Source organism: Sander lucioperca, chromosome 11 (genome assembly GCF_008315115.2).
Source record: "Sander lucioperca isolate FBNREF2018 chromosome 11, SLUC_FBN_1.2, whole genome shotgun sequence".
NCBI lineage: Eukaryota > Metazoa > Chordata > Actinopteri > Perciformes > Percidae > Sander > Sander lucioperca.
In genome coordinates this window covers 28,812,956-28,840,318 of record NC_050183.1, presented here as the reverse complement: position 1 = coordinate 28,840,318, position 27,363 = coordinate 28,812,956, and the positions used below count along the sequence as shown (strand labels likewise).

Genomic DNA, 27,363 nt, shown 5'->3' with positions numbered 1-27,363 from the left:
ATTTCACTTTCAAACAGTATTAGCAACCGTTTTTTTTTTTTTTTTTTTCTTTTTAAACAAAGCTGAGACTATGTCCTTTATTATACCGACCTATTTAATAAATAAGGCTTTTTTAATGTTATTGCTTTTTTTTCTGGATAAAAGCGTGACACTGGAAGTTCTCATGTCAAGTGTTCAAAGTCAGGTCTCAAATAACTCCCGTCTCCTTGCAGTCATGTCCAAGGGTCTTAGGGTGGCTTGTGGCTCGGAGGTAGCAAGGTTGCCCCTCAATCGCAAGATTGGCGGTGGGATCCCAGGCTCCTCCGGCCACAAGTGTCCCTGCTCAGCTAGACACTGAACCCAAAGTTGCTCCCTGGGTGCTGTATGTATAGCTGTCCACTGCTCCTAATACTTAGGATGGATTAAGTGCAGTAATTACATGTCACTACATTGTATTGTGTGTATGTGACGAATTAAGAATAAAGTTTCGTTGTTTTTTTTTTAAAGTTTCGTCAAAACAATGGATAATTTTTCGGACACATGATCTCATACTGACCATTGAGGCGATTGAGCGTCCAGTTGCGGCGTACGTCTGATGGACGACCGGCCAGCTCGAAGCTGAAGGGTCCTGCGTTAGGCGTCAGGTCGGGGTCACTGGCTGTGATGTTGATGGCGTTTGGATCTGGCCTCTCACACATCTCCACCTCAGGGGGGAACACGTGAGGTGCGTTGTCATTTATGTCCAGCAGGTACATCTGAAGGGTGCCAGTCCCGCTGGCAGGTGGGATGCCTGGACACACAATCAGGATGTTCAATATTTAGTCTTATCTTTTACTTTAGTGTTTATTTAACAGTGACAGTGCACAATACATCAGAGTTCAGTTCAGAGATCTTTATTGTCCCTCGAGGGGAAATTTGATCTGCACTTAAACAAAACAATGTAACAAGGCATGAAACTTCTGAGCAGCACACAACCAACTCATTAAGAACAATTTCGTCACTTAAAAAACTGAAATGTCGAATAAAATCCCTTAAGATTGTCTGGAAAAGTGATTTCTAAGTGTCATTGAGAAGGCCCAAGTGACAGTAATAAAACCTGTGCATTCAAGAGTTGTGCAAGTTAACAGCTTTATTTGCACAAGGAACAAAAGAACATTTGTACCGGTTTGTTTTTTGCTCTAAAGAACATCTTGATGACAGTTTAATGTAATGTTAACACATAAAGCTAAATAGTTTATTAAAGTTTGATAATTGGGCCTGTCATGACATATTTATTTATGTTGTCTAGGATAATGTCACGCTGTCATTACAGAGACATTGACAGGTTTTATTGTCAAGTTTTACATGTCAAGTTGTCATAACACAGAGATTGTTGGGTTACACTTTACTAGAAGGTATCTACATAAGAGTGACATGACACTGTCATGAACGTTTATGACATAACGCTTCTGTCATTAAGTGTCATTCGGTTTAAGTCATGACAAGTTCGGGTTATGGTCAGAGTTAGGGTTCATGTGTCATGACAGTGTCATGTGTTCATGACAGTGTCATATCACTCTTATGTAGATACCTTCAAGTAAAGTGTTAGCGATTGTTGTCTTCGTTAATGTCAAGTTGTCACGACAAATACATCTCGGACAATGCTAACTTAGCATTAAAAGTGTCAGAATTTCCCGAATGACACTTAATAACAGTCATGAACACTCAAAATGACTCCTTCATGTTCATGATAGGTGTCATGTCATAATAATGACGGTGTCATGTCAGTCTTATGCACACCCCTCCAAATAAAGTGTTACCCCATCTGTAGTCCCTGAGCAGAGGCCACCAGTGATGAAGGTTGAGGAAGTAAAAGTTAATAGTCAGTTGAGGTGAATCAATATTCTCCTGCCCATTGGCTTTGCTGAAGAAAATAAACATGGTGCACAATGTCTTTCTCTGTTAGCTTCAAAGGGGCTGTACTCGAAACACTGAAAAACCCAGCGGGCTGGGATTGCCTCCACACGGCTCTCACAGATATGTGATATCTTATGTTTTTTCACGTCAACGTGCGCTAACATGCACGTGCGGCCGGACCGGCTATCGGAAGAAAAACCAGAGAAGCTCAAATTACAACACACACAGAGGGAGAGTGACTTCATTCTCTGTTCAGGACGCCATTACTCCTCTTTATATTTACATAGCAAATATTTGTTTGCTGTTATATCGATTTTCTGAATGTCAGGTAAAGGACATTTAAGAAGTTTCTTTCAAATCTGTTGTGTGGATTGTGGTAGAAAAGGATCTTAGTGTTATTACAACCAGAAAAGGTTTATTCCCTGGGGTTGATTAATGTAACAGGCAACTGTTACATCAAGACATCATATGGGCAACGTTAATATTCTGTCCCGGGAGAGGCACAGTAGCTTATGCAGTGTAAAAAGGGTCTGTTGCTCTGCAAATTCATTCACAATTCCATATTTTTCCTATAGTCAACTGTAGGGTTGCACGATATTGACAAAATGTTATATTGGGATATTGATTATGAATATTGCGATATCGATATTTATATAATTTCGATATTTTTAAACATATGTAAATGTATAAGTTATGGAAAAACGCATCAAAATAGATTCATAACAAATAAAACAAGTTTTCTTACAACACAAGGTTTATTTCAACTGACGGTCATATTGGACTGGTACAACATGAATAAATAAATAAGGACCATGTCTACAGAACAGGGCACAACTTTTCTTTCGCTTCTCTGATTCGTTCCGTTTTGTTTTCTCTATCTATTTTTTCACTTACACTGTCACTCTATCGAAATATGCACACACATCACATGGTACGCTCCATAGGGTTTGTCACGTAGTGGACCTGTGCGCTAACGTGCACTAACATGTGCAAGTGGCACGGTAACTGGCCAATGAAACATGATCATTATAGTGTTTCAAGCGGGCTCTAAATTGAACACAAGTAAGCCACGCAGCCAACGGACGGGACGCAGCGCTCCACAAAATAAACAAAATATTGCATACTTATCGCAACACGTGATATCGCGATAATGATATTGAGTCGATATATCATGCAAACGGTACAGAAAATGTATCTACCAACAAGTATTGTGCGTGTGCATCAAATATTGACATTCCTCTGTAGGGAAGTCGGAAAGTATTGAGAGACACTAACACATTGGTTTGAGTCTTTTCACTGGATTTGTTGACCATACCAAACGTATATAGAATATCACCAGCCTTATCCTTTAAATAAATATTCTGTTTCATAATGCCTCATGTCAGAATGCACAACCTGTACAGCAAAATCATTCCCAGTAGATTTTTGGATGCAACACATGGGGGATAATGGACAATGTAGTTACTGAAAAAGAATGCACGAAGCTGCAGAGTATGCACATACTACTGCTACTGCATCACTTATCTGAAATGAATGCATGCCCTCTGTATTCTTCATGGAGACAGTATAAACTACAGTATGCTCAGTAATAGGAGCTGACCGGTGCACATATGGTGACCGTGGAAACACTGTAACCTCTTGCACAAGCTTGCGTGTGTTTGTCCTTATGTCTGAATTTTTTTATCAGTGAGCTCCTTGCAGTCCGTGTGTGCTCGACAAGGGCAGAAAATGTGCTAAGACAGTCAGTTAGCAGGAAGCTCGGAGCACAGCGGGGTCTCTGTATGGAGAGGGAGCCGGGTAGAGTGGACGGATGGAGCGGCTGCTGCTGCTGAATGACATTCCTCTTGAACAATTTTCCACTTTGAACAGAGAATCCTCTTTTCTATGGCTATAAAGTGCAGTTGTGATCAGGACAAAGACATGTCTTTGGGAATGATGTACTAAATAGGCAGAAAAACATCTCCATTAGAAATCAATGGGACTACTGTGTCCAAAGAACTGTCTACGTAATACGACAAGTCTCCCTGATCACGACATTTGATCACGGGAGTTAAGCATTGAAATGTAAATAAAGGTGGACAGTACAATCTGTTGTCTTCAGAAGGAAGTCATCCTCTTCCCATTACGTGAAATAAGAGCTTGACTTCAGACTGGAATCATGACATGTTGGTACACAAACCCAGCCTAAATATGCTACAGTATATTCAACTGGGAAAGAACCAAATCTATCAGAAAGCTTGGGTACCCAACTCTGTACCGGCCGTATTACGTTGGAACTACTGGGTACCAATTCACATTAAATCAATCGTGCCAAATTGTGGTACTTGAGAGCGCGTGAGCTTCTCTGTCTTCTCTTCTGCATGTTTGACAGAGAGCTCCTCTGCAAGTCACAGTGAGTCAGCGAATTGCCGATAAACATGCGAGACGTTTGTGATCAAGTCGAGCCAAAACCAAGCACCGCCCACTGACCGACCAGCAGGAGCAATCTTTCTCATTTTACAGCTAAACACTAAAATATGTTTCAGAAAAACCTTTGAGGCAAGAAATAGGCAATTTCTGTGTGTGTGTGTGTGTGTGTGTGTGCGCTGTGTGTGCTTGTTTTACTATATTCGTGGGGTCCAAAAACCGGGGAATACAGTATACTTGTGGGGTCTGCACAGCAAAATGCTGGACCCCACAAGGTTAAAGGGCTGTTGAGGGTTAAGTCTTGGTTTTAGGATTAGGGTTAGAATTAGGTTATGGTCGGGCGCCTGGTTAGCTCACCTGGTAGAGCGGGCGCCCATATATAGAGGTATACTCCTCGACGCAGCGGTCGCGGGTTCGACTCCGACCTGCGGCCCTTTGCTGCATGTCATTCCCCCTCTCTCTCTCCCCTTTCAAGTCTAAGCTGTCCTATACAAATAAAGGCCTAAAATGCCTCAAAAAAAAAAATCTTAAAAAAAAAAAAAAAAAAGAATTAGGTTATGGTTAGGTTGAGGGTAAGGGTTAAGGTTAGGCATTTAGTTGTGATGGTTAAGGTTAGGGTAAGGGGCTAGGGAATGCATTATGTCAATGACGGGTCCCCACAAAGATAGTGAAACAAACGTGTGTGTGTGTGTGTGTGTGTGTGTGTGTGTGTAGTGAAGATTAGTTTATAGCTTCACTTTTCCAAGTAACACTTCAGATACTCTGCAGAAGCTGGACAGTAAAAGCAGCACCACTGCAATTGTTGAAGGAGCACTGAGGCACGGTGAACACAATCCACCACTGTGTGTGTGTGTGTGTGTGTGTGTGTGTGTGTGTGTGTGTTGGGGGGGGGGTGGGGGGCGTACTGCAGGACACGAGTGCAGCCCTGGTGTCTCACCGTTATCAGAAGCCATGAATGTAACGTTGTAGAGGCTGTTCTTGACGTAGGGAGACTCTCGGTCAAGGACGGCGATGGTGGAAATCCGACCGTTAACCGGGTCAATCTCCAGCCAGTTAGCAGGGTCGTACATCTTGGAGTACCTGGGTTCATTGAGAGAGAGAGAGAGAGAGAGAGAGAGAGAGAGAGAGAGAGAGAGAGAGAGAGAGAGAGAGAGAGAGAGAGAGAGAGAGAGACTGCATGAGAAACCAGCACAGAGAGGCTTCTTTATCTGCTCCCATGGCTGCAGGCCAAGCAACTACTGGGGAGCTGATATATAGAGGCTGCAGCACTCTCATAAGGCAACCACAACTCATGCATTTATTCTCACTGGAAATGATTCTACCTTTAACAGATTGGAAAATTACATCATAAAATGTATTTGTCAGTCAAAATGTGTTACGTGTAATGTGTGCTAGACTTGTAAACAACCCATAAGCAGACTGAAACTTCAAATCCCTGTCACTTGCTGAGGAAATGTATTTATCCAACAGAATGTACTTATCCTCCTACATCTGCATTGCTGTAACAGCAGGCACAGTCATGTTTCAAACAGGACAGTTCAAATAGCACAGCTTTCAACAAAGGCCAGCAGAGCTGCCAATAAGCCAGTGTAAACCACCCATGAATAGGGAATATTGTCCATTTGTTATATTTTTAATTGCTGAGATAAAGAGTAGAAAGGAGCAGCGCCAACTACACAATACAAAGCAACAAAAAAGAAAAATCATAAACCAAAATGCTCTCCCTGGCCCGCACTACACCGCACAATACACTCGCTTCATGTTTGTGCGCATGTGTGTGTGTGTGTGCGGTACACATGTTTTTGTGAACACAGTATGCGTCCATCATTGGCTGTTGCTAGGCTACAAAGTCTTCAGCACTACATTTAGAAACAAATAGTGGGATGTAAAATAAAGAAGGATGGGGACAGAGAGCAGAGTCCTGCAGGCTCTCTGTTGGCTAAGTGCTGCACATTTCCTCCAGTCAAGATGTTTGTAAAAAAAAATAAAAAAATAAAAAAATCCCTTTAGCTTTTATCTCAAAATGGGGCTGCACCAGAGGACAGCATGCCGCCCTGGCTAATTGAGAAGGCAAACATTCACCCTACCCTAATTGTGTTGTTGAATTTGGTTACTGATAGATATTGAGAGAGAGACATGTTAACCATCTGATGTCTAAAGGTATTTTCACACATCTTCTTTAATTTCCCTTTTTAGGGTATTTGCATAAAACCGATCCCCATGTTTTTTTTGATATCAAACTGTTCACAACAAACTCAGCCTACCATATAGTGACGTCCACATTTTTATTTTTAGAGCAATGTGTAAAGAGATAATTTGACACTAAAGCTAAAATGTCAATGTTTGCTTTTTGGAATTCCTCAAATCTCTTTTGAAAACAAACCTTAACTTATCTTAGTCTTAGGTTCACAAAGTACTGTAAAATATGACATAATGTCATCCTGTTTAATGTCAAATTGTCTTAATAAGGACACTTTATGTCATATTTTTTATGTCAAGTTGTCATGACAAATACATCTTCTGGTAATGTCATCCTGGTTAATGTCAAGTTGTCATTACAAAGACATCCCAAACAAATTTAATGTCAACTTGTCATGACCAAGACAACTTCTGGTAATGTCACTTTGATTAATGTCAAGTTGTCATAATCAAGACAACCCAAACAATGTCAACTTGTCGTAACAAAAACCGAATGACACTTAATGACAGAAGTCATAAACGTTTATGACTTGTTTATAACGTTTATGACACGTTCATGACAGTGTCATGTCACGATTATGTCGATACCTATGTCGAAAAAAAATAAAAATAAAAAAATAAAAGAAATGGCGTAGCTTCCAGCGGGTGTCTTACCGGACAGTTTGTCTCATGAAGCGGTCGGGGTCCTGGGCAGTGAAGGTGGTGAGCAGAGAGCCTGCAGGCAGACCCTCTTCCAGTTTGATGGACTTGGGATTGGGGCTGAACTCCGGACTTTCGTTGATGTCCAGGATGCGTACGGAGACGGTGGCTGTGGACTGGCGAGGCAGGTGGATGCCACGGGCCAGCGGGACCTCGTTCTCCGCCTCCACCGTCAGCATAAAGGAGCGGCTCAGCTCAAAGTCTACGGGCTGGACAGGATATCAGGGACATTATACACTGGATGTACAAACATATGAAGGTGAATATGGCGCAAAATGCGAGAGCTTGTAGACTTGATGTGAGCACTTGTAGAATATGATGTGAAAACTTGCAGAACGAAAGGTCTGCACTTTTATGCTAAAATTTGCACTTGTAAAAAATACTGTTCACTCTCCTACAGCATCATACTGCACTAATGCAAGCAGACATTTCCTACCGCTGCTGCGTGTGGATTTTAGCGTGAAGCAGCCACAGTAAATGTAATGTATCTGTCGCAGGTTAGTTAAAAAAAAAAAAAAAAAAAAAAAAAGATTGGATCATTTCTAATTGTTGCAAGAGAGAGCTGCAGGTAGTAGCCTCTTACTGTAGTCTGTGGGAAGCAGCACATCTCCAACACTTTGGATGTTCTCCATCATGCTGTGAGCAACAGCGGTCTAAAATAACTTACAGGATGACGGTAAACATCCAATTATTGACTCTCTTCTTTCTTGAAACACAGTGAGGCAATGACTTTGTTTGTCAGTGCTGTCGACAGAAACACCAACTGCTGTGCTTCTGATCATGATGAAGAGAAGCCACTGGCAGAGATGACACCGCCCCAGTGTGGGACATACATGTCCTGTCCAGCTGTATGTAGGATTAAAACGTGCTTGCTGTGGGACGCCTGGATTGAACGTGCGCCCCATGTACTAAGGCTCAGTCCTTGACGCAGCGGCTATTTGCTGCATGTCCCTAAGGCCTGAAATGCCCACAAAATAATCGAAGAAAACAAGCAAAAAACATGCTTGCTGTTACCACCAGTAATCACAGGTGTCCGCAAATCAACTAAAACTGAAAGCTTAAGGGCCCTATCTTGCACCCGGCGCAGCGCAGCGCAAAGCCCGACCCAAGTGCCTTTGCTAGTTTAAGACCGTTGTTATCTTTCCCGTCCAGCACCCGTGTCGTTTAAATAGCAAATGCACCTGCGCCCGTCTTTGCGCTCATGGGCATGCTGGTCTTACAGGGAGGTGTGTTCAGGTGCATTCTTGGCGCAGTACATTTTGTCCCCATTGGGGATAAAAATTATTCAGCAGAGGCAGGATATATAGCCAGAAAGGGGGAAATCCCACGCATCCCCACCAGCAAATCGCACCCTGTATGTGTATGTGTGTGTGTGTAGACCCAATCCCACCTTGACCACAGTGAGCAGGCCTTCGTTGGTGGTGGGGTCCATGGGGATGGAGAAGCGTCCAGTGGGGTCTCCAGCGATGATGCGGTACACAGCGCTCCAGGCTGAAGTGTGAGGCTGGTCTTTATCCGTCACAGTCAGGTTAGCAACGATCACATTCACCCTGTTCTCATGAACCTCTCCGAAGAACTGGAAGACAGACAAAAAGACAGACTTGTTGAAAGCATTTCTTCTGCGGCATTAACACCACTGTGTCAGCGGCAGTGCATTAATACCTGGGCACAATGGTTGTAAACAAATGTGTGACCAAAGTGGAGATGAGTGCTTCTGTTTGACAAAATAAAGACCCGTGTTTCCCACAAACGCTGCTTCGTCCTGTCCAACCTGCTCAGTTTTACTGAGACAGATAAACAGATTGGACGTTTAATTTGGCTTTTCACTCCACCACCATCTGCTGCTGCCAAGAAAAGCTCAGAGAGCTGCAGCGCCTCGCCCCGTTTGCTGTTTAGAGCCATTACATTTCCCGTGTGAGTCAGGGTTTCTGCAGGTTTCACCAAGTGAAATTTGAGACCTTTTTAAGACCTTTGTGAATGAAATTTAAGATCTATATCACAACATCCAAAAAAACAACAACAAAACAACGTACAAATGAAGTTATTTTTTTTCAAATTGAACATTGCTGTGTACTGAACACAGGTTAGACGCTGGTTATGTCGGTGGTACAAACACACACACACACACACACACACACACACACACACACACACACACACACACACACACACACACACACACACACACACACACACACACACACACACACACACACACACAGCTTCTCCTGCAGTCTACCCAGAGAAAGACGTTTTCCTCTTTTGTTCCCAAACTGTGTTTTCTCACAAATGATTTCATCACTAAAGCATGTGCTGGCTCTGCTTCCCTGTGTGCCTGTCCATTTCTTTGTTTGGTTATGTGTGTGTGTGTGTGTGTGTGTGTGTGTGTGTGTGAGAGAGAGCGAGAGCGAGAGAGAGAGAATGTGTGTGCGTGGACCTACTGTGTCCGTGGTGAATTCCGGGGGATTGTCGTTGACATCAGTGACCCTGATGACGGTGGTGGCGGTGTTGGACAGGCCGTAGGTAGGGTTCCCCTCCATGTCCGTGGCCATGATGATCAGGGTGTACTGGGTGACTTTCTGCAAAGACACACAGAGAACAAAGAAGCTCAACAGCTGCACAGATGGACCGTTTGAGCCTTCTTCGAAATGATTATGACTATATTACTATTTGGATGGATGTCAAACATATATTAAACAAGGCACAGTTTAAATATTGCAGCACATATCATAGTTAGATATCAATCTAATTAAAGACATTTGACCAAAGTGTAAAGTCTTTCTGTCAAAGCACCAATACAGTAAAGCTGAGGAGTCAGTCATCAGCATCAGAGAGCTAATGAGTGCTGGATTTAACCGGGGGTCTGCACAATTTTATTAATGACTTTATAATATCATTTTCATGGCAAAAGAAAATCTAGAATTATATTATATAGCATATAATTACAGGTACATAGACTTTAACGTAGTGTCCCAGGCCAAACGTAATGCTTACTTTTCTAAAATTAAAAGGTTTTCAATGTATTGTTCAGACCTTGATTACAACAACAAAGTCAACATAACTTAAACAATGATTTAGATTAATTACAACTGAGGTTGACAGCTCCTTCTTGACTCTCCACTGTATCACATGGTCATCAGCAGAATACGTTTGCTCAGGCTACATCGCCACTGCTACGTTTTGGTTTAAAAAGGAATATCTTCTGCTACGTTTCCCCCTCTCATCCCCCCTGCTCTGGTGTTTCCGAGCCCCTAAACCGGAGACATTTGGAAACACTTCTGACCCGTTTTGGTTGGGAATCTGCGGGCTTGTGTTGCAGTTTCAACGGACGCAAACGGAGACCTTTGGCAACATCGACATTGACGCCAACGTTTCGCCCTCTGGTTGGGTCTTATCGATCACAACGTCTCGTTCTCTGAGGCTAAAGGCCCTATCTTGCACCCGGTGCAGCGCAAAGCCCGACGCAGTTGTCAATTTCCCGTCTAGTGCCCACGTTGTTAAAATAGGAAATGCACCTGCGCCCATCTTTGCGACCATGGTCTTACAGGGTCTTACAGGGAGGTGTGTTCAGGTGCAATCTGGGCGTGTTGCTATCTTGAGGCAGTGGGAAGTGATCGTGCCATTGAAGCAAATTAGTAAAATGTGCCTAGGCTTATGCACAGCGCGCGCACACTATGCTTGTTATACACACACAGGGACGCACAGCAGCACACAAACATGCAAAAGATGCAAATGCAATGCGTTAAATCCGCCATCATAATAGCAATGCGCCAAGGTACAAACGCGCCTGGCTTTTAAAGGGAATGGGAGATGACACTCTGATTGGTTTATTGCATGTTACGCCCAAAACACACCTATGAATTAATGAAGACACTAAGTACAACCCTTTTGAACCATGCGCCCGGCGCACGGAACCTGTTTTCCACCGTCAAACTAGAAAAAGTGGATTTGGACAGGCCCTAAACGCACCTGCGCCATGCGCTTCACGCCGTGCCTCAAATAGTAGTTTTAGGAAATGATCTTAACTAAAGCTACAGTGCACTAACTAGCTGTGTCTTTATAGCAAGTCACATATACTGTATCACATATATGACCACCTACTGTATAAAAGGTTAGTGAGTGGACTTTTGGTCTCAAAGATAAAGGAGTTATCCTTCAAGGATTAAATTGCACCATGTTTAAGGAATATATGGACACAAGTGACTAAGTCTAATTGTGTGTTGAGAATGTAAAGATTTAGATTTTCAGAAACGTATACAGCTATCTAAAGAGAACTGATTAACAAATCCTTCAGAACATAATCTGTCTTGCAAATAGCATGACGGAACAGAGTAGAGAAAACAGCTCCAAGCTGTCTATACACAGTAGGCTGGACAGACAGCTGGCACGTGCGCACACACACACACACACACACACACACACACACACACACACACACACACACACACACCTCTCGATCGAGGCCTGCTGCCACAGTGATGATGTCACCAGTCTTGTTGTTTATGGTGAACATGTTGGAGGAGGGACTCTGGGGATTCTGGGAGGCGATCTTGTATCGCAGCATCCCATTAGCAGTTTTTGGATCATCTTTGTCCACTGCTGTCACCGTCATCACAAAGGATCCTGCAGGGAAACACACAGTGAGTCGACACAGATATGTGCGTGTGTGTGCGTGCGTGCGTGCATGTGTATGTGTGTGTGTGTGTGTGTGTGTGTGTGTGTGTGTGTGTCTGTGTGTGTGTGTGTGTGTGTGTGTGTGTGTGTGTGTGTGTACCAGGCTTGGATCCCTCCGGTACAGAGCCGTTGAAGACGGTGTGTGTGAACTCTGGTCTGTTGTCGTTCTGGTCGATGACGTTAATAACGATGTCGATGGGGTTCTCCACTTGATTACCATTCAGGTCCACAGCGTGGGCTCGCAACTGTTAAAACACACACACACACACACACACACACACACACGATCACTGCTTTAAACTGGTTTCTTAAACTGTACAATATATATATATATATATATATATATATATATATATATATATATATATATATATATATATATATATATATATATACATACATATGTATATATATGCTAGCAGCTCTTGGAGGCTGTTTTGAGCTAAATGCTAATAACACTATGCTAACATGCTCACAATAAATGTTTAACAGGTAATGTTTACAATAAGCTTAAGCATTAAGCACAGCTGAGACTGCAACCGTTCCTGTTTCGACAGTCACCTACAGGAAGTTGGTCCTCCATAACTTGCACATTGTTTTAGCTATCAAAATTCTTTTGATAACTTTTTGTCATGAGGGTCCACCGAGTCTGTACGCAAGTTTTCGTGCAGATGGGAGGAGTTAGACAAAGTAGGTTTCCCATATATCGATATTTTGCTTATTATTTAAAAAAGATTTAAACAGCGCCATCTAATGGCTGATTGGCGCCAAATTTGGCACAGACCGGCCGATACCGATACCAGCATTTAAGGCAGTATCGGAGCCTTTTCCAGATACTGGTATCAGTATCAGAACATCTCTAATTAAAACAGCAGGCCTCAATCTTTCATGCTCGCTTACAGAAGGTCATTGCCTTTTCCTTTCTATTAGCCTGACGCTCTATTCTATTTAAATGGAAGGATGTATTTCCTACATCACAAAATACAATGGATTAAAGATTTGATGATGAATGTCAAGCTTAACACAAATCCGATGCACCCTCAACGGCTGTACTAGGAGATTTTACAAATCCTGGCACCCATTAATAAACTATGTAAACAATTTACCCGGCCTGGAACTATAAACTCATGCATTTATTGCTGATCTGTCCTATGTACCTAAACAAACTAGGATGCACGTGGTTGTTGTGTTTTGGTTTGGTCCTTTTTTTATGGTGATCTGTCTGTTTCAGATGTTGCTGCTGTTTTTTGTTTTGTTTTTGTTGTTGTTCTCTGCCTAGTTTTAGTCATCTTTGTTTATTTTTATATAATGGAATACGTCAATGTATTGTTTGATGAATGGAAAATTCTCTAGGATAAAAAAAAACATTGTTGGCATTAAATGGTCTTGGACCGTGGATAAGTGCTTCATTCACAGCGTATGGAGCATGTGTATAAGGCTCTCAAAGAGCCAAAGTCTCCCTCATGAATAAACATGCTGGCCAATCCCAGCCCCCAGCTCTGACAACTACATCCAATCACATGAATATTCATCAGACAGCTTAAATGCAAATCACCCTGCTGCGACTGCAGCTTCCCTCTCCCCTGTGTGAGCTGTGTGTGTGTGTGTGTGTGTGTGTGTGCATTCCTACAGATCAAAAGGTTAGACTCTGCCTTCAGAGGTGTGTGTGGCTGTAATAGATATAGTGAGCAAACACCATGAGTCTTCTTTGAAAGACTTTCCTCTTCATCTCTTTGCATGAGAGAGAAGATATCCTGCACAGAGTGACAGCACAAAGGAAAATAAAAAACTGGGGCATGACATGCGACCACGGCGCTGAGGCAGATTCACCCGGCAAGGGAAGCAGGAGGTAAATCATACGAAATGTACTTTCAGTAAATATGCTGTATAATGCATAAAGCGTGATTAACGCTTCTGCGGAGGCTCCGCGCATAGCTTTCACCGTGGCCTACGTAAGTGGCCTGAAGTTTATACTTGTGGGTTGGTGTGCGCATTGATCTCTTTAAGAGAATAGCAGGGCCGGCATGTGTGTGTGTGTGTGTGTGTGGCGAGTGACGGAGATTATTTTCAGGCGAGTAGTGAGTCTAGAGTCATTAGCCGCTTTCCGACCAGAGGGATTTTTGCAGTTCCTAGAACATAACGTTCCTAGAACCCTGACTGGACAAATTTGGGGATTATTAAGTTCCTCTGGCCACAGTTCCTGTAACTCTTTCAGCTCCTACTTCAGGGTAGGGTCTTTTCCCTTTTCTGCATAGTGGTGGTTAGATGGCTGTGATTATAATAACAAAAGGTCAGTTCCTATGGCCACTTGGCCAGTGTGAATGCAAGCTCATCTGAATGGTATTGATCTTCTCATCTCACTCTTAGGAAGAAAGCGATTAAGTGTATTTCCCAAAATGAAAACTGTTCCTTTAAAGGTCCCATGGCATGAAAATTTCACTTTGTGAGGTTTTTTAACATTAATATGCGTTCCCCCAGCCTGTCTATGGTCCCCCAGTGGCTAGAAATGGTGATAGGTGTAAACCGAGCCCTGGGTATCCTGCTCTGCCTTTGAGAAAATGAAAGCTCAGATGGACCAATCTGGAATCTCCTCCTTATGACGTCATAATGGGAAAGGTTACCTCCCCTTTCTCTGCTTTGCCCGCCCAGAGAAGTTGGCCCGCCCATGAGAAAGAGAGAGACATCATGGCTTGCAAACGAGCGAAGCATGGCAGTTGGTCAAGGCCACACCCCCACCCTCCACCTTGCCCCCCCCCCCCTCCTCCTCCTAAAGCTACAGACACAGAAATGGCACGTCCTAAGGAAAGCTCATTGTGGGACTGGCTCTAGTGGCTGTAATTCTGCACCAAGGCTGAATTTCGGGAAAGAGACTTCAGATACAGTATTAGGGAACCACTAAGGTCTATATAAAAGAGACTTCAGATACAGTATTAGGGGACCACTAAGGCCTATATAAAAGAGACTTCAGATACAGTATTAGGGGACCACTAAGGTCTATATAAAAGAGACTTCAGATACAGTATTAGGGGACCACTAAGGCCTATTTAAAAGAGACTTCAGATACAGTATTAGGGGACCACTAAGGTCTATATAAAAGAGACTTCAGATACAGTATTAGGGGACCACTAAGGTCTATATAAAAGAGACTTCAGATACAGTATTAGGGGACCACTAAGGTCTATATAAAAGAGACTTCAGATACAGTATTAGGGGACCACTAAGGTCTATATAAAAGAGACTTCAGATACAGTATTAGGGGACCACTAAGGCCTATATAAAAGAGACTTCAGATACAGTATTAGGGGACCACTAAGGGCTATATAAAAGCATCCAAAAAGCAGCATGTCATAGGACCTTTAAGTGAAAAACTGTGACAGTTGTGTGCAGCTGGCCTTACATCACTCCAAGGTCCCTGCTGTTCTCTAACATGGGTGCTTCAGCTCATTTTTAGACCCAATTTTAGGATCAAATCTGATTCTATAACCTTCCATTATGACTTTTCTTCTGAGAAAAAGTCAGAATTATGAAAATAAAGTGCGATTTCTGACTCTTTTCTTAGAATTCTGACATCATTTTCATAATTCTGACTTTAAACTCAGAACTCAATAAATTTTTTCACATGTGGCCATAATCCTCTTCGGTACTTTTTTAATGCTTTAGACACTTTTTTGGCACGTTTGACTCTCGCTACTCTGGTTAATAATTTATGATAATGGCGTTGTGAATAGCTCACTATGTTAGTTGTCGGAGCACAGATAAAGGTCCCATAATGCAATTCCAAATGTAAATAAAGAAGCACGTTCTACGGACAATTTCTGTCAAAATATACAGTCACACAACTGTTAATACAGGGATATTTCTGAGAGTGTGACTTGACTGAAAGGTAATGTTGTTCTCACATGGAAGTTGGAGATGTGCTCTCTGTCCAGAGGCTTGGTGACGGACAGCTGGCCCGAGATGGGGTTGATGATGAAGATGCCAGTGGGAGGCTGGTCGGCCCCGGGGCCCGTCACGCTATACCGCAGCATCCGGTTCTTATCCCGGTCGGAGCGGATCTGGAGCACAGGCAGACGGGGGAGCAGAAGGACAATTAGAAGATGATTCAAGATTCAAGATTCAACACTTTTTACACCACATTCCTAGCAACTTTGCTAGGAATGTGGTGCAGTGTGATCATTACAAAAAGCAGTCAGTACCCGTTAAAAACACATAAAGACAGATACAGACCACCACACACAAACACACAAACGCATACCATTTAACCCATAATAAAAAAAAGATAAATATGTTTAAAAAAGTAGGGATCGACCGATACTGAATGAATGTAGTGGAGTAAAAAGTACAATATTTCTCTCTGAAATGTAGCGGAGTAGAAGTAGAAAGTGGCATGAAAAGAAAAGACTCAAAGTACAATTACGTCAACATTTGGACTTAACTACAGTACTTAAGTAAATGTACTTAGTTACATTTTAGCACTAGTTACACCCCTAATAAACAGTTGAGTGGTAGTAAAAGTCCCTGCACGAAAAACACATGAACAATTATGACAGTGTGTGTGTGTGTGTGTGTGTGTGTGTGTGTGTGTGTGTGTGTGTGTGTGTGTGTGTGTGTGTGTGTGTGTGCAGGGTTCAACAATAAGGGTTGCACGATGACCACGTCGGGCAAGTAAATAAAACAACCCACTCGACTGTTCGGGCATCATCGTATCGTAATCATTTGATTTGAATGTGCCGTTGGCCAATCAAGAATTTCAAATCAAGAATTTAAAAATCAAGAATCTCAAATCAAGAATTTCTCAAATCAAGAATTTCAAATCAAGAGTTTGGCGCTTTTCACGTTTTTTTTTTACACTCTGATGCATTCAAAGTTTCAACGACTTTTTTTCAACAACAAAAATTTGTAGACATTTTTTTAGGTGGCCGGGTTGACTCAGTGGGTATAGCAGGTGCACATATATATATATATTTTGTTTACATTTTTGACGCTTCTGTAACGTTTTTTTTCAAACTTTGAACAGGGGCCAGTAAAACTGGCTGACTTTGGGCAAGTATAATTCTTTTTCACTTCCCTGTCCAACGACGTGAAAAAAAACTTAGCATTGAACCCTGGTGTGTGTTTGTGTGTGTATGTAATGGGAGAGGGGAAGGGGGGGGGGGCTGGTTTTAGGATGTGGGAATGATTGAGCCCATGATCATTTTATTGATGCAACTTTGCACATATTTGCATTATTGTAAAGTAGGTGCGAATGTGTTTGTAAAATGGTATATTCTGATATTTTGTACTTCACTTGCATTGAATATTTAATGTTTTATCTACCTGCCCAGGGACTACGGGCGGAAAATAGCAAATGTGCTACATCCTGGTGCAATGCATGTTTAATTGTGCATTGTCACTGTTTAAATAAAATTATATTATATTACACAATACCGAGTGACACGACTGCTGTCAGTGTATTTTAAGAGATATTTCCTCCCAGTAAGCATGACTGCCTGTGTAAAGGTAAAAATATAATAATATAATATACATGTGAAGCTAAACTTTCTGAGCCTGACCTGAATGTGTCTCGTCTGTCAGTGTGACTTTAGGCTTGCGCAGGCTTGAGGCTGCCGCTACATGACTACAGAAAGTCTGATTTGAGCTGAAGTCAAAATAAAGTGTGATGCCTGATGCAACATTAATATCCTGCGCTGTGTCCATATGACGAAAACAGAGGAAAGAAACAGAGACGGGGCTCCACATGAACACTACCCTGTACAAAACACAAACACGGATAGGGTCCAAGCTAGGGCTGAACCATTCACCGTTTTCAAATCGAAATCGAGATTAGCCAACCGTGAAGACTGAAACTAATCGAATGTGCAATATTTAGTTTGGGTTCACTTCCTGTATTTGGGTCGGATCGCGTTTTCACCTGAAGTGAACTGAACTCTAGTACACTTGGAAGGGAAGTGAGACCTCTGTTTTTAAGCAGACCAGAGTGTGTAGGTTTGATCCGCAGCAAAGTTTGGATGAGCTTTCATACCGCCCCAAACCAACCGACGACTATCGGACCAAACGCTCCAGGGTTGGTAAAAAAAAAAAGTGCCTTGGAACACACCAAAGCGACGAGACGTAATACGTCTCCATAACAGCAGGCGGCGCTAATCTGTATTGTCGGCCAAAAATGAAAACCAGCAGCTGATTGGACGAACGCGTCACGTGGGTCTGGTTTCTCCGGAAATTCAAAGACAGATTGTCATGGCGGCTCGTTCACAATACGATCTCATATTGTACCAAAATAGTTCACTGAAACGTGTTTCTGAAAACATTTTAAGCGAGAAATAGCCCATGCAGTTGCTGAATCTGTCTTCATTTCAGATCGACAAAGGTCAGTTTAAAAGATTTTCGTCAGATTTTGAGAGGCTTAGTCACGCTCATTCCGCTCGCCGTTTCCGGGTGAGTCCCGACTGCCCTGTCTCGGACTGAACACGTCAGGTCGGCCAAAATGAAGGCCGACGGCCCCTCGGACGGACGACGGCACGGAACACACCGAACAGACTCGAGTCACCGACCTCGCCAGACCAATGGCCGATTATCGGCCCGGTGTGTAGCTTGCCTTTAGTGTATCTAAAGTCAGAGGCTTCTTGTCACAGCTGGATGCAAACTAGCTCATGCTATTACCTCCATTTGCTCACTGTTCAGCCTACAAAGAATGTGGGCTGACTACAGTTTATTCAGAATGCTGCTTCCAGGGTTTTAACAAAAGAGAAAATGGCATCATGTTACACCACTTCTCAGATGCCTGCATCGGCTCCCAGTTCATTCTGGAGCTCATACTTTAATTTGACTTCTTGTCTAAAAAGTCCGGCATGGCCTCGCCCCACAGCACATCTCTGACAGGCTTGTCAGACCTCTAAGGTCATCTGGTGCAGGCCTTTGGGCTCTTGCAAGGGGCTGAGATCAAAGTTGGTGACGCTGCTGTAGGTTTCTATGCTCCCAGCTGCTGGAATATTCTGTCAGACTGCATTAGCTCTGCCTCGCTGTTAACAACTGTGCATGTCATTAGATTCATTATGTTGTGGTTGTCTTTTTAGATTGCATTTGATTGTTATAATCACAGTTAGTGTTGTTTCTGTATGTGCCTTTGGTGTTCTTTGCTTTGCACATTGTATTTCCCTTGGAATGGATGTGCTCTCTAACTGTTTGTTTCCTTGCTTCAGGGTGAGTCAGTATAGGGTCCTCACAGCTACTGGAAGACGTGTGTGTGTGTGTGTGTGTGTGTGTGTGTGTGTGTGTGTGTGTGTGTGTGTGTGTGTGTGTGTGTGTGTGTGTGTGTGCGTGCGTGTGTGTGTTTGTGTGTCTTACTCTGACTAGTTCCTCGGGGAACTGTCCTCGCGAGTTCTCGGGGACGTTGATAGGCGGAATGACCCAGTCCCTCTTCACCCGCCTCAGAGTGCCATCGCCCCTGACAACCACGCTGCGCCATGGAAACAAGATCTCTGGTACCTGCTGAGTCAGTGTTGCATCACTGGGCTTTACCTGCAGAGACAGTAAACAAGCTTTACACACAAATGCGCGCGCACACACACACACACACACACACACACACACACACACACACACGCACACACACACACACACACACACATGCAGAGGGAAGGCTTGGTGACTCAGGGTATTTCTGACCTCATTCAGTGGCTCGGATTAATGCTCTCATTATAGTCTGTCTGATAAATGACCACCACCTGTCAGTGTGTGTGTGTGTGTGTGTGTGTGTGTGTGTGTGTGTGTGCGTGTAGCTGCAGGGTTCACTGGAGCATGATAAGGAAAAGGAAGAGCTTCTCGTTGAGTCACACAGTTCACCTGCTGCCAGCTCATCCCCTGCCATTTGAGGTTAGGTTGGGTATTGTTTTTTTTTTTCTAAGTCTTTAATTCAATTACATTTAATGTAAAAAAACAATAAATCTCTGATTGCTCTGAACAATAAATGTCGTATAAACTTCTCCACTATCCACCTCTCTTTTGAACGCAAACACGGTTTTCATTCACTAATTAATTCCAATCATTTCTATTTTCGATTGTTGTTAAAGGAACACGGCGACTTATTGGGACTTTGTCTTATTCCCCGTATCCCCCAGAGTTAGATAAGTCCATACATACCCTTCTCATCTCTGTGCGTGTCGTAACTCTGTCTGATGCACCCACCGCTAGCCTAGCTTAGCCCAGATCCTGGAGGTAACCGGCTCCATCTAGCCTACTGCTCCCAATAAGTGACAAAATAACGCCAACATTTTTCTATTTACATGTTGTGATTTGTATAGTCACAGCGTGTACAAATAACAAGGTCACATGAGACACAGCCATCTTCTAACCGTATACAAACTGGGAACTATATTCTCAGAAGGTGAAGCAGCTGCTACTTCTGCTCCTTGGGCGGAGTGATTAGCGCAACACCTGGAAAGCACCGTTGTTACTCTCTGCTCTTCACCACGGGGCTTCTCAGGTGCCGCGGGCAAATTGGGAGCAGTAGGCTAGTTGGAGTTGGTTACCTCCAGGATCTGTGCTAAGCTAGGCTAGCGGTGGGGGCGTCAGACAGAGTTACAACACGCACGGAGATGAGAAGGGTATGTATGGACTTATCTAACTCTGGGGGATACGGTGAGTAAGCTTAAGTCCCAATAAGTCGGCATGTTCCTTTAAGCTACAGTCGATGAAATGCAACACTTCCTGCAGGATGTTTCACATTAAAAGCCTATCAGGAAACAAAAGGAATCTGTGAGATGCTGGAAGTCTTGTAATATAAAGTAAGTAAACTTTGTGGCAAACGTTGGGTTACAATAAGAGTAGCCTAACAGTAATTGGGGAATTAGAAGTAAAGGCTGGTTTAGTTGAGGTTAATAAATGAGAGAATTTTACATTTGAGAACCATTTGAGAATTACAATATATTTACATTTTGCAGAATTGACAATAAAGTTGACCTGACTTGACTTGAACTGACAGTCAAAGAATTCGCAATTAGATATTTCCCCCATATCGTGCAGCCCTATAACTAAGGTGAGCCTGTCACAATCCGTCAAGCAAAGAGTGATTTGCCTGACGTTTGGAGCTCGGCGGCCCCTTTGTCTCGCTCTTCAGTGTGATTGGATAACGAGCCTGGTCCTGGCTCTCAGCTGAAGGGCACAGTGCTGACACTGCTCCCCTGGCAGATAACTGGGTGTTAACTGCCATGGCTGCTGCTCGTGACTTTTCCTTATGAAGGATTGTTGACAGCTTCTTTCACTCTGAGTGATTCTCCTCCTCGCCGACTGCACCGAGCGCTGCTGATAGCAGCTAAGGCATATGGCAGCTGGCTATTTCTGGGCTGTGTTTAGTGAAACAGCCAATCAAGGCCAGTGTCTTGTCTAAATAACTGCAAAGGGCCTTAATATCGCTGTTGTACATGAAACACGCTAACAGATGGCTGTTTGACTGCCTTTTGTCTTTGCAAACAGCGCACCTCATATGCATGCTGCGCTTTAAAAGCTGATCTCATATCTGTACAGAGTTCATCCACCATTACTGGAGCCTTGGGGGTAAATAACCGCCCATCATGCCGTTTTATGATGCTGGTTGTCAAAATGTACAGTTCTCTCTCAGAACAACATGACATCATGACTTTGCGTAAACATACATGCCCACTTTCGTGTTATCTGTACGCATTTTGAGCTATCCGCGTGTATGTCTACGCTGTGTACAGCGGACGTAAACATACACGCCACTTGGCGTGTTATCGCCACGTGCCGTGTTATCGCCACATGCCGTGTTATCGCGAGAAGATACCGACAGTTGAGTTTAGGAAACATCACATGTGGGTTGGGTTTAGGAAAAGAAGAACCGGTTGGGTTAAGGAAAAGAACAACGGGGTTGGCAAAGAAGAAAGTGACGGTTGAGTTTAGGAAACGTGACAAACGGGACACGATCCCCGTTCTCCTGGGTCAAAGTCCTGTGTTTTACCCATCCACCACCCCGACAATCCTTCCTACCTACGCGGATTTTCGCCCTTTGTACTACTCGCTACGGCATGAATTCACACGCAATCGCAAGGTAACGTAAGTCAATGGAGGCCAAACGCCGTTAATATACACGCTAAAAAGTGAGTAGGCGGCAATAATGGCATACGAATTGGCGTGTCATACATACGCCATTTCATGAGATCAGTCTGCTCAGAAAGGATTCACACATGCTGGCACTCAGACTCAGGGATTGGTTAACACTGTCAGGTCCTGTAGGCGTTAACGAACACACTCATTATCAAATACCTAACGACACGCAGACCGAAGATCAGTGTGCACTGTATATTCACTGAGGGACAGTAGATCTGTGTGCACTGTTCCAATGTGTACAGTGTTCTTGCTTGAATAGGACACTTTATTGTCGCAGCCCATAAACCAAGCTAACAAATGTACAGTATTGCTGACCGTATTAGGACTGCAAATTATATCCATTATTGAATTTTGGAGATCATTTAGTACTCATTTAATCTATAAGATATCAAACACAAGTTTTCTGAGCCCAAGTTTCCATCTTTACATGATGTTTAGTGTGTCCAACAGTTCAAGGTATTCAATAAAAATAATGTTGGGTGTACGTATAGTGAATAATGATACAGCTTTGTATTTACCTTTATTATCTCAATAACTAACACCAAACACAAGAAGAAGCCCTTTCTTTTCTTTCTTTTTTTAATGCTGGAGAGTTAAGCTTTTAGAACCAATCATGTTTCAGCTCAGCAGAGTCAAAAAAGGGACACTGTGGACTTTGTGAAATCTACAAGTCATTCTACAGTGTATGGAAACAGCTCCTGACTGCTGCTTACCTGTTCAGGTCCCATGCTGTTGCCGTGTGGACGGACGTGGAGGTGCACTCTGGTCTTCCAGACCTGTTTGGACTGCAGGTCTCGAGCGTAGACCACCTCCACAGCGTTTCCCTTCCCCACCAGGCTGAGGCGGCGCAGGGCGTAGACCATACCGTCCTCACTCACCCTGAAATCAGACGCATCTCCAGCCTGGAACCACACCTTCCCTCTCCCGCAGTCCACGAAGCTCACTGAGAGAGAAAGACGGAGACAGACGTCAGACTGAGTGGAAAGAACCATCAATCACCTTTGTGATGTGCTGTGTGCTGTAGAGGTATATGTATATAAGGTTAAATGTCTAAATACACCCAGCAGCCAGCTGGCAGCGTGTTTCACTTTTACATCTCTGCTGGGCCCACCAGTGGGTTTATGTTTACATATCGTCATTTGTGAAAAGTAAAGGATGCAAAGAACATCCGAGTATTTCCAGATGTGGCATAAAAAAGCTGCCTTTGGTTTGAATTATTCAACCCATCATGAAAAAAGTAGATTAATCCCAAAGCTGTTGGATGGGGCTCTGTGCGAGCCAGTCAACTTCTTTCACACCAAACTGGGGAAACTAATTCCTTGTGGACCTAGCTTTGTGCACGGGGGCATTGTCATGTTGAAACAGGCCCCTCCACAAACTGCTGACACAAAGTCAAAAGCTTACTTTTGTCTAAAATATAATTGGATGCTGTAGGATTAAGATTTCTGTCTGTAAAGATTCTCAATCACCTACGTCGCTGTCAATCTAAGGGTGCTAGTTGAAAAGGCAACTGGACTTGCTTTAGGTCCTTTAAGATTATTTGTTTCTATCCAAAGTATCCAACACTACTACTACACCAAGATTTTCCTTAAAGTTTGAATCCTGCATTGTTAACATCCATGTTTACGTGATAGCAGTCCTCTTCTCTGCCTTTAATGGCACATTACCACCACCTGTAAATCAGTGGAATGGTTTCAAACCATTGGCTTGACCGTTTATCACATCACCCACGTGCATTTGCATCCTCATGCATGTGCATGTGACTAAACAAAACGGGGACCCACACAGAAACGCTTCAAGAGGTCAAAATCTCCAAAGGGAATCTTTAAATGTCTAGGACTCCCAATAAGTCAGTTAGAACTTAAAATGTCTTTTGAATGAGACTCAAAAGTCTTCAAGAACCTAAAGACTAAGCCCGGAAGTCCAGTTACCTTTGATTTAGCATTTATGAATAATTTAAGATTTTCATTGGAACTAAGGGGCCACACCCAGCACCCAGCAGGATAAGCAAGGTAGCCCAGACGTCCTTCAATTTTCCCATTCCCCCCTTTGCCAAGCCAGATGGGATATGTTATCTCTCTAGCATGCTCTGGCTGCCCCAGGCTCCTTCTCCTGGTTGGACATGCCAGAGGGTCAAGGCCACGAGGCATGCTGATCAGACGCTCAAACCACCTCAACTGGCTGCTTTCATCAGCTCTACTTTAAGCTCCTTCCGGTTGCTTGAACGCTTCACGCCTTCACTGGAGCAGGACAGAATGGCATTTTTTTGTGAATTGAACCTTGAAATAACATCCTGGCACCATCCTCCAACTCAGGACTCAATAGTCGCTCAGCGGCACAACCTGGGGAAGTTAAAGGTCCCATGACATGCTGCTTTTTGGATGCTTTTATATAGGCCTTAGTGGTCCCCTAATACTGTATCTGAAGTCTCTTTCCCGAAATTCAGCCTTGGTGCAGAATTACAGCCACTAGAGCCAGTCCTACAATGAGCTTTCCTTAGGATGTGCCATTTCTGTGTCTGTAGCTTTAAATGCTATTGAGGAGGAGAGGGGCAAGGTGGAGGGTGGGGGTGTGGCCTTGACCAACTGCCATGCTTCGCTTGTTTACAAGCCATGATGTCTCTCTCGAACTCGTGGGTAGGCCAAATTCTCTGGGCGGGCAAAGCAGAGAAAGGGGAGGTAACCTTTCCCCTTATGACGTCATAAAGGGAAGATTCCAGATTGGCCCATCTGAGCTTTCATTTTCTCAAAGGCAGAGCAGGATACCCAGGGCTCGGTTTACACCTATCACCATTTCTAGCCACTGGGGGACCATAGGCAGGCTGGGGGAACGCATATTAATGTTAAAAAACCTCAAAGTGAAATTTTTTATGCCATGGGACCTTTAAGAAAGGTTGAACTTCTAACTATGCAAATGTCTTCTGATGTGTGGGAGACAACCTGGAAACATTTTGATTCCTTCAGGAAACAGAAGCACACTTGTTTTTATGTTCAATTACATACAGTGTAAAAAGCTGATTGTCATGGTAAACAGCTTCCCAATTCTCTTCCTGTATGTCTTTAATGAGCTACCAGGATTCAAATAAGATAAACGATGCGTGGAAACACATTGCTCTGGAAACGTTGCACAGCTATAATGACAGCCAGAAGCGGATAGCTGCCCAATCAGAGCTGCGTATGTAAATTACTCACTGCCTCAAATGCCCACAAGATCATAAGAGAAAGTCTTCCCTGTATGTGTGAACATTGTGGGTGGGCCTTTCCAAGCCCCCAACATGTGCTTGTTCAAATGATCAAACATGTCTGAATGACTGAATTTTGGGAATACGGTTCCCTAAATGATGCTCAAGACATCTAGAACATTTCCATCTGCTCCTTAAAAACATGATGGGTTTGAATTATTTACCCATCATGGAACAAACAGATGCGGAGTATATATGTGAAGCTGTCAAATAGTGCAGAAAAGAGTTTTCAAAAACTGCTTTTGAACTTTAAAGGATAAAAAGGCTTTATTGGGGTTAAAGGCAAAAAATGGACGCAGAGCAACAGAGCAAAGATCATGTAAAACCTGACTTGCTTTTAGATGAGAATTAGAGGAAAGATCGATGGACTTGGCCAGAGAGAGTGGAGCCTGCCTGTAAATCCCAAAGCTGAAGACGGGATTTGCAGAAGTAAAACCAAAAAACAGGCAGAAACGGGAACAGCTTTCAGCAGGAAGAGCAGGCTTTTCTCTCCCTGCAATTTTCTCCTCTTTATTTGTTTGCCAAGTATAGCCTACCTTCAGAGAGGAAAATAGCTTTTGTGATGCCTGGGGGGAGGTGCGCACTGTGACTGCATTTTGCCGGAAATCAGCGCAAGTTTGTCCGCGGTGTGATTTGAGCAGACACAGCACACTCATGCAGAACAAAGCTGTCAACGGCAAATGTCAGCTCATCACAGCAGGCATATTAACAACAAGTCAGCGCATCCAGAGTGGCTGCTTCCACCTCAGCTGGAGGAGAGAGAGGGAGAGGCTGCAGCCTGGTTTCTGTCCAACTGCTTGATTGATCTCCATGAGGGAGATCAAACCAGGAAAGGAGGGAATTTCATAAGATTTCCACAGTAACAATAAATGTTTTGATGCTTGCTTCACGCAGAAGCAACAAAAGCGAGCTTACGTGTTCTGTCTGTCCAACACAGCGTCAGAAAACGCTCAACATTACAGTCGTACGCAGCTAAGGATTGATTTCAATAAATCAATCAATTGGTATCGATGACTTTTTTTCAATGTATCAATATGTTGGCTGACACATCACTTTCATTCGTTATTACAATTGTATTAATAAAATAGTAGTAAATTCATCAAAAGAAAATGGAAGTAAATTCATCTATTTATTTTAATTATGCATCATTATGGGTCACTACAAATACCTTGTTTTAAAAGTATCAGTAGGAAAAATAAATCACGTATAGAAATCAAAAATGTTGTAACCCTCTGAATCGGAATGGAATCGTGAGGGGCCTTGAGCCGACTTTTTATGTTTCATCATTGGTCTGAGAACATTACTTTAAATGTTCCGCACGTTCTTGGCTAATAAACAAGACTAATGGTGGCTCTGTGAGGCTCCTTCCCGAGGCTATTTTGCAGAGGCACCGTTGCTCCGTCCGGCGCTTAGCACCGCCCAAGACGATTGTGATTGGTTCAAAGGCATGGCAATAAACCAGAGCACGTTTTTCTCCCATCCAGAATGCTGTGTGGACTAGCCAGACCCTCCTCCGCAGCGCTGTGGAGGAAGGTCTGGCAATGCGAGACTACAGATTAAGTGAAAACCTTGCCCTACTGGTGGTGTTAAGGTGCTGACACACAGAGCCGATTATCGGCCGTCAGACCGTCTGGCAAGGTCGGTGACTCGAGTTTGTTCGGTGTGTCTCGTGCCGTCGTCCGTCCGAGGAGCCGTCGGCATTCATTTCGGCCGACCTGACATGTTCAGTCGGAGACAGGGTAATCGGGACTCACCCGGAAATGGCGAGCGGATGAGCCGCTCAAAATCTGACGAAAATCTTTTAAACTGACCTTTGTCGATCTGAAATGAAGACAGATTCAGCAACTGCATGGCCTATTTCTCGCTTAAAATGTTTTCAGAAACACGTTTCGGTGAACTATTTTAGTACAATATGAGATCGTATTCTGAACAAGCCGCCATGACAGTCTGGCTTTGAATTTCCGGAGAAAAAACCACGTGACGCGTTCGTCCAATCAGCTGCCGGTTTTCATTTTCTGGGAAATAATCAGACTGTTAATGGAAACAATACAGAGCAGCGCCGCCTGCTGCTATGGAGATATATTACGTTTCGCGCACGGGCAGAGCGTATGCTAAAGTCGGCGTCTCTTCGGTGTGTTCTGAGGCAC

The 27,363-nt window shown here is 43.4% G+C and overlaps 1 protein-coding gene across 1 annotated transcript in view; it reads right to left on the bottom strand.

The window, feature by feature from the left end:
* Positions 1–27,363, bottom strand: part of LOC116058778 (cadherin-2-like) — a 105,766-nt gene that overhangs the window by 25,573 nt on the left and 52,830 nt on the right. The window contains exons 3-12 of the mRNA XM_031311633.2: positions 22,689–22,918; positions 19,198–19,371; positions 15,753–15,908; positions 11,954–12,098; positions 11,630–11,802; positions 9,621–9,758; positions 8,570–8,755; positions 7,135–7,388; positions 5,219–5,361; positions 536–769 (exon numbers count right to left, since the gene is read on the bottom strand). Of these exons, the coding sequence (XP_031167493.1) occupies positions 536–769; positions 5,219–5,361; positions 7,135–7,388; positions 8,570–8,755; positions 9,621–9,758; positions 11,630–11,802; positions 11,954–12,098; positions 15,753–15,908; positions 19,198–19,371; positions 22,689–22,918 (1,833 nt within the window). The remainder of the gene's footprint in view (positions 1–535; positions 770–5,218; positions 5,362–7,134; positions 7,389–8,569; positions 8,756–9,620; positions 9,759–11,629; positions 11,803–11,953; positions 12,099–15,752; positions 15,909–19,197; positions 19,372–22,688; positions 22,919–27,363) is intronic.